Source organism: Neolamprologus brichardi, chromosome 8 (genome assembly GCF_056152115.1).
Source record: "Neolamprologus brichardi isolate AB-2024 chromosome 8, ASM5615211v1, whole genome shotgun sequence".
Lineage (NCBI taxonomy): Eukaryota > Metazoa > Chordata > Actinopteri > Cichliformes > Cichlidae > Neolamprologus > Neolamprologus brichardi.
Genome location: NC_142111.1, coordinates 21,910,966 through 21,923,751, shown reverse-complemented (window position 1 = coordinate 21,923,751; position 12,786 = coordinate 21,910,966). Strand labels below are relative to the sequence as shown.

Genomic DNA, 12,786 nt, shown 5'->3' with positions numbered 1-12,786 from the left:
GTGCTGACTACAACTGAACTGAAAACATTGCAAGCTGGCAAAGTAGACTCATAATCCATTTATGGATGCAAACATTGACTAGTTCAATAAACACAAGTGCTGCTCTAGTCAACGTCTTGTTTATTGAATTAGTGACTTTAAACTTTTACTGAGTGTCTGCTGTATACATTCTTTTAAGTGAAAGAACTGAATAAATCAGCAGAAAGACTCAACAAATGCAGATGTGTGGTCAAAACACCAACGTAGGAAAGAACTGTCACTCCAGTTGAGTTCAAAGACTAAGAAAACTTGTATTAACGGGCAATTGGCAGGTAACTACAGGCAAAATAATTTCTTGTGATTGTAAATGGCCTGTATTTGTATAGCGCTTTTACTAGTCCCTAAGGACCCCAAAGCGCTTACACATTCAGTCACCCACCCATTCACACACTGGTGATGGCAAGCTACATTGTAGCCACAGCCACCCTGGGGCGCACTGACAGAGGCGAGGCTGCCGGACACTGGCGCCACTGGGCCCTCTGACCACCACCAGTAGGCAACGGGTCAAGTGTCTTGACCAAGGACACAACGATCGAGACTGTCGGAGCCGGGGCTCGAACCGGCAACCTTCCGATTACAAGGCGAACCCCCAACTCTTGAGCCACGATCGCCCCATTGTGAGGTGGGCGGAATCTGAGAATTGAATGCAACTACCAATGAGAGTCAAGAATACTGTTGATTGACAAATGAACAGGTAATTAGAAAGTTAGAGGGTTAAGTAGGAAACCAAGCAACTAGCTGTGAGCTTTAAAGTGATGCACAATGAGCGAATGTATGTATGTACAAAAAAAATATGAACTTACAATTTAATGGTCTGTTGAAAATGTTAAATCCTTACAGAGTACCAAAATGGGATGTTTTTTGGCAGCTGTATAAGTATCCCTGATTTTTCTATTAAATGAAAATAAAGAAGGGAAAGCAATGCTTTACATTTTCCCATCAAATGTCAGCATGTGTGACTACTGTATATCTTAAATGAACAGTTATTATGTAAATGAAACTGTGTCTTGACCTAAAAAAATTAAAATCTGACAGGCAACTGTATATCAAAACCTAAAAATGGTTAATGGGTCCAATTCCTGAGGGTACCTATGATAAGAAAGTTTAATGAACATTTTCAAGGACAGATCTCTTTCTAATTTAAGTCAAGCGCTGTACAAAACGCGTATGCGAGATGCACCACATGCTAGTCTTGTGTTAATAAATGCACTGGTTTTCATCCAATTGATTTTTACTGGCCAGCTACATAATTTGATTTATAACGAGGTACAACTAATGAGATGAGCAGGGAGGATTACTGGGTCCCAGAGGTGGAAACTGTGGACAAGGCACAGCCTTTAATCAACAATCAATACCACCTCTCCCTGCCTGAGATATGTGTAATATCACATTATGTTACACTGTCCTTTCAAGCTTTTCTAAGCTCTAAGATATGCTTTAAAATAAAATAGCTCAGTAATTACCCCCCACCGAAAAACTCAAACCTAGTTTGTTCATCAGACATCAAAATCTCTTCGACAAAAGAAATCATAAAGCTGAGAGCACTTTAGAGTCGCTCTTTCATGCTGACAGTTTTCTCTGATCAGCTTCAGCAGAGCGCAGGTCTGCCAGCACTTTGTTTGGAGACTTGGCCGGACAGATTGGCACATCCAGATTGATTGTGTTGTAGCACTGAGCTACAGTAATGTGCTTGTATTCTGTCCGGCTCGCCCTCCTCCACCACTCTACTGGCAGTGATTGGAGCCACAAGTTTCTTTGAGGCATCCCTGAATCTGTTCTCTCTACCACAAATCCATAAAGGTGGCATTAAGAGCTGCTCTGTAAAAGCTGGTATACATTACGACACAGCAAAATATATGCAAAAGAAACTAAATTTGTTTCTTTAATAGCAACAAAATTACACTTTAAACACAAAGAGGTTTTTTGCAAATTACCCCAGTTTTCCATGCAAACTACATGAAACTGTGGCAATCTGGTAATGACCAAAGGACCATTATTGTGACCAGTTCCACCTAGAGACTGCCAGCAACCACTCACCAACCAGTCGAGGAATATACGTTTAAGAGTAACTTTGCTAATAATGATGAAGCTAATAGAAGCAGTCAACAGAAAAAAAAATAATAGCGCTGTTTTAACAGCACCCTCTTTTATCTGCAAGCAAATGCACCCTCCTCAGAGTGCACCCAAATGCTTGTTGATGGACCTGCAGAAGCTGGTGATAGCCTAGCATACTCAGGCGGATGGCGGACATGTACATGTCCATGCAAGTTAGTCGTGTTTAGAGTACTTTTCTCACAGTGTACATCTGCACAAGCGGCACTCCACTTTGGTTAAATCCTTAGGTTTACTTCTTTCATCTGGTTTAAAACCAAAGAAATCCCAAATTGGCGAATTCATAATTTTTTTTAGTGCGGTCAGCGTTTACCCACCGTCATCACGACTAATGCAATTAACAATTAACATCTGGAGCGCAGACTGAGTCAGAATCTCTGAAATGTCTCTGTCAACGCATTTTGGGCATTTTGGGCATTTTGGGCATTTTGTCCAAAGTTTGTTTGTTCTGCGCTCCAGATGGGTTGAGCGCGTTAAAAAATTTTTATTGCGTTAATCGTGATGGCCGCGTTAATGCTGCATTAATGCCTTAATGCTGACAGCCCTAAATTTTTGGGAAATTAGTTCGTCCATGTTTGGACTTCTTCTGTGTTGTAAACGCGCAAATCAGTCCCTCCATGATTACATTGCTCTGCCCATCAAGTCTGCGCATGCGCGAATATATCGCCCATTGTCGATTACTGGACTGACGATTGCCGGTTGGAAAAATTTTTACATATCGCCCAACCCTAATTCACGCCTACAGCCAATTTCAAATTACAGAGGTACCTGGAGAAAATCCACACATGCAGAGGGAGAGCATGCAAACCTTACACAAAAAGGTTCCAGTTTTCTGTTCAGGTGGATTCAAACCCAGGACCTCCTTGTTGATGGTGCTAACCAATTCATTCATCCATCCATTCATCCATTCATCCTCTTCTGCTTATCCTTGTCAGGGTCACAGGGGGCTGGAGCCTATCCCAGCTGTCTTAGGGCGAGAGGCAGGGTACACCCTGGACAGGTCACCACTATGTTGCAGGGCTAACACATAGCGAGACAACCATTCGCACTCACATTCACACCTATGGGCAATTTAGAGTTACCAATTAACCCAATCTCACTAACTACATGTCTTTGGACTGTGGGAGGAAGCCAGAGTTTCCGGAGAGAACCCAAGCAAACATGGGGAGAACATGCAAACTCCACAGAGAAAGACCCTGGCCTGATGGTGTAATTGAACTCAGGAACTTCTTGCTAGGTAACAATGCTTTATTGGTAAATAAATTAAAATTTTGCCACAAGAGATGTTATAGTATTAATAACTGCCTCACAGCATGCAAACAACCAAATCAGGTAAGAAAACATTGGGGAATCACAGATTTGTGCATAAAATATTCATAAACTGTGCATATGCAACTGGCAAGAATCAGTTCAGGATATTATCTGATATTGTTCTTTCTCACATGCAGCACACAGTAGGAGACAGTCCACTTTATCACTACTGGAAAGTAGTAGGCAAGGGAGCTCTTAGGATAGAGCATGTAAGATATAAAATAGATGATTTCTACTCATTCATTTTAAATTCACCAGACTATAACTTACATTTGTAGTAAAGAGCTGGCAGATTAAAACGCATTAATGTAAATTCTACAGCCTCACATGCAGCTGTGTCGAATAAGGTCTGGAAAAGTTCAGAGCTGCGATGCGTGTATTGTAAAAGAGCTATTACAGGCAAAGAAAAAGCCCAAAATAGCAATACCAGTAGTGAGACGAGGACCGAAGAGGTTTGTGTGTTTATCTCTAGGTTCAGTGGGAAGATTTTACAGTACATCTCATACACAATCTGAACTGGCTTTACTGGAACACTGGGTAGTAAATTCCTAAACAGTCAGCATGTTCATTACAAAGCCAATAGCACCAAGTCAACAAACAACCATGGATTTATGGTTCAGCTGCGGACCTGTTTAATAAACAAATATACATTATACTGCATATACGCTGCATGTGTGGGTCTGTGTGTGTGTGTGCACAGCATCTCTTACAGGAAGACATTAAAAAAAAAAAAACATACTGCTGCTATTAAGTTAATTCTATTACCTTTGTTCCATGATTTGATTATGCACAAAGAAAGCACTGGTCTGGTTTGTGCCTGTGTTCAGTCTTAGACATTTTCCAATAGATGTTTACAATCAACTATTTAATGCACAGATTTGTATTTGCAAATAATTTTATGTTGTGTTTTGTGAGACAGACACATATATACGTCACATTTCTTTACAGAGATGGGAGATTACCTGATTAATTAGTTACCTGGCAGGAAAAATATTAAATATGAATTCATTTTCTGCAAGGAATGTGACACATGACCTCCTTTTAGTATCTTAGCTGCAGTCATTTGCAGTTTCCATTTGCCTTAGGTGAGTGTACTTGTTAACATTATAAGTAAACAAAGGAATTAATGCAATATAATTTTATTAACATAGTGCCAACCTAAAGAGATATGCAGGAGTTTCCAAAAGATCACACAATGACATATGAGCAAACACTTGGTTATGGTGGGGAGCAAGAAATCCTTTTTAATAGGAAGAGGTAAAATGTGTTTGACACTGCTGAATTAACTTATATATGATATGAATTGACTAGATTCCTGTTTATTCCTGTCTAAAGAGCAACTTCACAATTTAGACTAAGAATTTCACATCTCTTTTTTTCCACAATTTGCTCTGCAAGAAAATGTTTTTCTTCTTTTCATATAATAAATGAAAGATGGGGGGTGGGGGAAGAGTGGTGACGGTTGCTGTGTTCCTGCAGCCCAGCGGGACTGAATGGGGAGCGGCTTGATGAAGACATGGCAGTGATACTAATGACAGAGAGGGGTTCATTGAGTAAAAACACCTCTTTAGTTTCGTCCTTTGTGTTCTGAATTCGTTGCTTTAAAGGCAAAGAGGATCACGCCTAGATTTGTAATAATAATAATAATAATAACAATAACAATAATATTATATATTGACAGATAGTCGTGATATTGCAGTGTTATCTGTTATTCAACTGTCTGGCTACTGGCTTCTCCCTGAAATCAGGCTAGTATTTCGGGGTTATCTGTTGTCAACAACCGCCTGTCGCTTCCTCCATGATGATGACAGCGGAGGACCACCGCTCGTGCGCGCGTGCTACCCGACATGCGACACCGTTGTCATGGTCGCGTCTGGTCGGAGTATGTGTAGGGAGTGTCTCTGAAATACACGCTGCCCTACCTGTCAGTGTCACAACGGCATCACGTGTTAGATTCAATGGTGAATGACTCACGCGTTACCGATGTATATCCTGGGAAAGACCTCGTTGAAGTGCTGTGTCGGTAGGCTGTAAAAGCCGTTGCCGTCGGACAGGAGCTCGTTGAGTTGCTGGACGGTCACCTCGCAGGCTGGAACCGGGACTTCAGCCGGTGGTGGCGGCTGCGGCTGTTGATGCTGTTTCGTAGGACTCAGGTGTTTCTTCATGGCTCTTCTTCTGCTCGCAGAGTAATGTTAGAATTTAGCCAGAGCCCGACTCGTCAGACTGGTTTCGTTGTTCAACAGCATTTTATACGTCCGCGTGTGAGTCGTGCTCGCGCTGTATTCTTGTCTCCAAGGTGTCTGAGTCTGAAGAGGCGCGAGCTCTACAGCTTCACACTTCGTCGGCGACAAGTGCGAAACAGTTTTTAGAAGGACTTCCGGTCACACTTTCAAAGTAAAAGATACATGTCTTTGAATGAAAAACCTAAAAACTGATTTGTTCTTTACTTTTGCAGTGCTTTTTTTTTCAGCATCAAATACCAGATTTAGAAAGTTGTTATTTAATTTTCTTGTGTTATTTTTTCAATTGCATATATTTTAGATTATAACCCTATACTGAATATATTTTTTCTTCTTCATTTTTTCTTATTTATAGATTTATTTCAGTTTGATCATTGCTTGTGTTTTTTTGCTTTTCTTTTTTCAGTTTTACATTTTCTTTTGTGGTCTTTTAGTTTTTATTGTTCTTTTTCAGGCGACCTAATATTTCTTAGAAATGTAGTTGGGGGGGTGAAAAAAATTGTGATCTCACACACTGCAGATTTGTCGATATCTTTCAGTTCAAATTCATTTATTTAAAAGTTTAATTACAGTTAAAGACAAGCCAGTACTTTTATTTTTCATCAATACAGGTTCAAGTTCCGGTACAATCTTGTCTATTTGATGCTCACTTGACGCTAGTCCATTTCGCCACCGCTATCTCCAGGAGACACACCCCGCCAGCGGTCAGACGGGAGCTGGATATGAGAATGATGGTAGTTGCACGCGCAGACGATGCTGCCTTCAAGTACGGTTTGTGAGATGCTAAAACTAGATCAGTTTAGAACCTTTTTGAACAAGTTTCAAAGCACTACAAGTACCGCTTGTCCATACTTAACATGAGTTTATGATTGATTTCTGGACACAGTCTAAATGTGAATATAATTTAGGGTCCTAATATTTTTCTATTAACGTCCTAAAACAGGTAGTCAGTATCCACATAGAAGAGGCAGAGGGTAGTGAGGCTCATTTCATGGATCTTCTTGGGTAGGGTTGGGATTAGACAAAGATTCTGAATAGGGTTAAACACAATGGTTGTGACTTTTTAAAGGTCCACTTTCCCGATGACTGTGTTATTATTTTTGTTTTTAATGACCATTTCATGTGTTGCCATGAAACCAGGCTCTACTATACAACAGGCCCTTACCATAACTCTAACACAAACCTAGTTTGCTAACTTTAACCCCAAAAGCAAGAATTAACCCTCAAACACACCTTTGAAATGAACATGAAAGAAAGAAACCATGTCAAAAAGTCAAAGTCTTACTAATTATGAACACTCAAGTGGTCCAAACTCTCACAAAACTGGAAAAGTGTGGAAATAGTGTTTCTTATGCTCTACTTATTTATTTATTTTTATTGTTAGTGAACATAATTTTTCTTATTCTCACTACTGAACTGATTTCTGTCTTCCTCAAAACACTTCCTGTATAGTGCTGCCCACCCCAACAATACCATAATCAAATGTGGTCAGGATACTACAGTGTTTGGACCTTAAATTGTCAGCTTAGAGTTGAGAAAACAGCCCACTGAACACACTCAAAACTAAAGAAATCACCTTCAACTTCAGGAAGAAGCAGACAGAACACTTGAACAGGCATGCCAGCTCAGTGTTGGAGGCTGTGGTGCCTGAGAAAGAGGACCTGAGAAAGAGGGGACTTGTGTTCCTGTGGGCTGTGCGGTGGCAATCCGGCAACTCATCTTAGATTGCTATGATGTCATCCATAAGATTTCCAAACAAGACTTCTGTCTACTCTTGAAATCCGAAGAAATAATCCTTGCGTTCGGTTTAATGTTTGATAAGTGCAGACCTGGCTCCCTTCTACATCAGCATTAACTCTGCACAGATGGTAAACATTAGTACTTTTTACCTTTAAAAACCATTTCTTCAGTGCATTTGAAGGCGTGGCTGCTCTGTGTTGTTATATGTGGGATAATAACAATTAGGACTAATTCTAACAGGATGATTCAGCTCCTTTGCCACAAGAACAGACACAAGAAGTCTTTCATAACTGCAATAATCGTGTAGAATAAAACACCTGTTTAGCAGAGAAACATCTACTATATATTCTCTGTTTTATTTATTTTTATGTTTATTTAAACTCATTCATGTACTTCTAATCTGATGGAGATTTTTTTCTGTTGTTTTGTGTTTGATTTTATTGTATTTTAAGTTTTTTATTGGCACAGGTTGTGTTCATCATTATAATATGCTCAGAAAAGTTACTGTCTTGGTGTAATAACATCTTCAGCTATTTCGAACCATCCTCCAAATGAATATGTCTGACACATCTTAACAGAAGTATTAGCTCAGTACACCCCTAGATGTCAGCATGAGCTTTTAACAGCCTGTTTGTGCAGCCCTGGGGGGCTATCTGTGACTATATTTAGCTCCTGTTAATGTATGTGTCCCTTCTAATTTAACCAAACCTGAAACAGCTCAACTGTATGTGATTTTAGGATCTGAATTTTAAGTTAATAAGAAAAAAACATAAGCAAATCTATTTGGTTTGATAGACCAAGATATAAATTTTATTGCACTGTACTGAAGCAAAGCGCTGATTCAAATGGTCACACAGAACCACAAGATGGAGCTACTTTGCTATTAATGCAGCACTCTTAATTACAAGAACCTGGGATTTTCAGAGGCACAGAAAGGGGGCTGTTTATCCAAACAATAATTATACACAGTGCACACCAGTGAAAAGTAAATTATCCATGGAAAATGATCTCTTGTGTTTCAGTAGGTTCGCAGCAGAGTTGGAGGGCTTAAATCCACAGCCTTGGCAGTCCGAGCTGTTCTTCTTCGTAACCTCTTGGTGGCGACGGTGAATGACTCGTTTTTTTAAAGTGGGTTAATGAGTCATAACAATTCAGGTGCACTCAGTCGTGTTCAGCCAGTGGCCCACAAAAGATTGATCTCACTTAGTTAAAATTACTCGAGAGGAAATGTTTGCTGAGCACAGCTGATTACAAGCTTCTCAGACAATTATTCATCTCTGTTTTCTTTGATTTAACAAAATGCACATCACCCCAATTATTTCAGAGAATATGTCTGACTTGTCTACAGTGCAGAGTTTCCTGTCAGCACTAAGTCACCTAGCAGAATTACATCTGAACATTAAAGTGAGTGCTTTAGTGGAGCAACATGTTAATGTGACACACATTTGGTTTGTTAGTAGGTTAAGAGTTTTTCCCAGCTGTGACTCCAGAGCTCAGGCTGAGCCAGGTTTGCTGTGGTCGCCCCGTAAAGCCCGCTGACGCATTTCGTTTCACTGTTTGACTCGTCGCAGGTGCTCTTGACCCATTTCACTTACAGCCCCAATGCCAGTCATCACTTTTGCGTTTCCATGGCAATATAAGCAGATGCAGTAGAATGCCATGGCAACAACAGATCTCATTGAGCAAAAACTGAAGCTCCCTGTTGTGCATACACCTGTGTGTGCTTATAACAGTAAAGTCTGCCTATTGAGCTTTTCCTTATTTTCTGTCACATATAACCACCGTTACAATGCTGCAATGGTCAAAGTTTGATACAAAGAGGTCATCATATGCACAAGTAATCCCAGACTATTCTCCGGACATTCGCGAGACATCACTCAAATCTTTCTGTCAGTGTTTCTGGTGTGGTTCATTAGCATTACAGAGATTGTTTCATTACTCCTAATCCTTAATTTTTCAGTGTTCGGGATTGCTGTCGTGAAGTCCATCTTTTACCCCAAACCCCAACTTTTTACTAACCCAAACTGAGTAGGATTTGATGCCTAAACTTAACCAGCAAGTGAACACAAAAGTGAAAATAGAGTAAAAAATCAAAGAACTCAACTAATTTAAAGGGGGAAAAGCAAGCCTGTTTGACAAGCTGTCAGCCTTCAACCTGCTAAAATTGACTTCTTAGGTTTCTAAATTGGAACTGTTATGTCTTAGTGGCCAATACTGCCATAGCATCAAAGGGCTGACACCAAAGGACACCGTGTGTGCAACAGGAAAATCCAGGTAGCACTCCCCACGATGAGAACATGATGGTAATCCCAGTGAGCTAAATAGTTTGGCTTCAGACTGCCCTAAACACTCATCTTCAGACAGTTTATTCCCTAATCTTGGCCCCTGTATGATGTCATATAGAGGACCCCTAATATGGTCATCTAAAGTGTATCAATGTATATCAGATCTGTGTGACACAGAAGCTTTACATACTCCTGTTCAAGAAGATTATGTTTTTTTAACCATTAATGAGCATATGAGCAAAATTGTAAATTGTTTGATCATAATCCTTCAACGTGGTAATTTTTCATTTTTTTCATTCAAGTGTTGGTTTATTTTTATGACACTGAAACATTTTCTGCTCAATTTCCAGACTGAGTTTAAACACAGATAACAGCTGCATTGATGCTTTTAAATCTCTGTATGCCTACTTAAGTCAGCACAGATAATTGATTGGGAGTCAATAGGGATTCAATAAGTAATTAGACCTGTACGAAGAACTGAATTCAAACATTGTTGGCATAAATAAAACTGTATTAACCTCTGTCCCAGTCATAACTGGCATGTTGTATTTCTCTACTCTGTGAAAGTAGGATGTGGATCGTCTCAGAGAACAGGCCGAGATCAACCACATTAGATTTGTAAGAATATTGTTGCAAAGCAGACGTGACCATGCTTTAAACATCATGCTTTCATGTTCTTTTTTACACCAAATTCTGATCCTGCCATTCAGTGTTGCACCAGAACTATTCACTATCAGGAGTGGCGTCTGATGTGATCTTCTATTACTGTAACCAATTTTCTCCAAAGTTTAAAGGGTTGTGCATTCAGAGATGCTCTTCTGCATACCTTATTTGTAACAACTGCTTATTTCTTTTTGCTATATAACTTTTGCACTGTCCACTTCCTGCTGTTACAAAACAAATTTCCCACGTGTGGGACTAATAAAGGACTAATACTCGGCTTGGCTTGCCTCAGTTTTAGGGCTTTCCGTGGTTTTCCGTGGTTTTCCATGGTTCCAAGTGAAATCCATCCAGAATTTGTGAAGTCAGCAGACTGCATGAAACTGATTGGCCAGTCAATGGCGTTACTCCAAGTCACTAGAGCAACTCCTTCATAAAAATCAAAAACACAGTTTTTGAAACCCAATAACAAAGGAAATGGCTGCACAAAAATCAACACTGTGGCTGTGAGTTAGACAAAAAGCCTCAGCATCCTCCTTTGTTGTGTCACCTACAAATGGCGATCCCATGTGGATTAGGTGGCACTTAATTGTAATGGAAAACAACCAAAAGTGAGTAGAGCTGAGTCGAGTCAAGTCAATCCAAGTAGGTACAAGTGGCAAAGAGGCTTTTGAGTTTCTGTTGTCTGCCTATCTCGAAGCAGTCTGGCCATTTTCCTCTGTTACCAACAACCATCCTGATGCTCGGTTTGAACTTCAGCTGGACGTTTTTACCATGTCTACATGAAATAGATTAAATACACTGAAGAGCTATTTTTGTTAACAAGCAGTTGAATAGGTGCACCTAAAGGGGCAAGCAAGTGTATATAAATGATGGGTTTGTCCTCTAGGTTTGACATGAAGAATATGCCCAGTGCCTTCTTCTTTTCCAAAGGTCAACAGGGAGAGACTAATGTCGAGGCAAAAAGAAATGTGATTGTATAGAAGTCTATAGGAAAATGTCTCCTGAACCATGGGAAAAATTAATTTTGCCCTAGATAAACACTTTCCTGAACATAAACATTTTAGGCGTTCAATGACTTTTTTAGAGTCTAATTGAAAACAACAGAGAAATGATAAAGTACATGACACTTTAGAGTAGGTGGACATTGCCAATGAAAAGTTACAACCCATAAGATCCACCCTATGGTATTACATCTTGGTTCCATAAAGCTAAAAACAAGACTTTGCGAACCACTGGCTGATGTCATGATGGCGTTATCCATCTTTTATATACAGTGGGGCAAAAAAGTATTTTGTCAGCCACCGATTGTGCAAGTTCCCCCACTTAAAATGATGACAGAGGTCAGTAATTTGCACCAGAGGTACACTTCAACTGTGAGAGACAGAATGTGAAAAAAAAATCCATGAATTCACATGGTAGGATTTGTAAAGAATTTATTCGTAAATCAGGGTGGAAAATAAGTATTTGGTCACCTCAAACAAGGAAAATCCCTGGCTCTCACAGACCTGTAACGTCTTCTGTAAGAAGCTTTTGTGTCCCCCACTCGTTACCTGTATGAATGGCACCTGTTTGACCTCATCATCTGTATAAAAGACACCTGTCCACAGCCTCAACCAGTCAGACTCCAAACTCCGCCATGGCCAAGACCAAAGAGCTTTCGAAGGACACCAGGAAAAGAATTGTAGACCTGCACCAGACTGGGAAGAGTGAATCTACAATAGGCAAGCAGCTTGGTGTGAAAAAATCAACTGTGGGAGCAATCATCAGAAAATGGAAGACATACAAGACCACTGATAATCTCCCTCGATCTGGGGCTCCACGCAAGATCTCATCCCGTGGGGTCAAAATGATCATGAGAACGGTGAGCAAAGATCCCAGAACCACACGGGGGGACCTGGTGAATGACCTGCAGAGAGCTGGGACCAAAGTAAAAAAGGTCACCATCAGTAACACACTACAACGGCAGGGAATCAAATCCCGCAGTGCCAGACGTGTTCCGCTGCTGAAGCCAGTGCATGTCCAGGCCCGTCTGAAGTTTGCCAGAGAGCACATGGATGATACAGCAGAGGATTGGGAGAATGTCATGTGGTCAGATGAAACCAAAGTAGAACTTTTTGGTATAAACTCAACTCGTCGTGTTTGGAGGAAGAAGAATACTGAGTTGCATCCCAAGAACACCATACCTACTGTGAAGCATGGGGGTGGAAACATCATGCTATGGGGCTGTTTTTCTGCCAAGGGGACAGGACGACTGATCCGTGTTAAGGACAGAATGAATGGGGCCAAGTATCGTGAGATTTTGAGCCAAAACCTCCTTCCATCAGTGAGAACTTTGAAGATGAAACGAGGCTGGGTCTTCCAACATGACAATGATCCAAAACACACCGCCCGGGCAA

At 40.5% G+C, this 12,786-nt stretch overlaps 1 protein-coding gene across 3 annotated transcripts in view; it reads right to left on the bottom strand.

The window, feature by feature from the left end:
* Positions 1-5,808, bottom strand: part of dusp3a (dual specificity phosphatase 3a) — a 39,862-nt gene extending 34,054 nt beyond the window's left edge. For all 3 annotated transcript variants that reach the window (XR_015719396.1, XR_436989.3, XM_006793157.3), the window contains exon 1: positions 5,437-5,808. Coding sequence is in view for 1 of the 3 variants with exons in the window: in XM_006793157.3 (XP_006793220.1) it covers positions 5,437-5,627 (191 nt within the window). In the remaining 2 variants the exon portion in view is untranslated. The remainder of the gene's footprint in view (positions 1-5,436) is intronic.
* Positions 5,809-12,786: the final 6,978 nt, after the last annotated feature.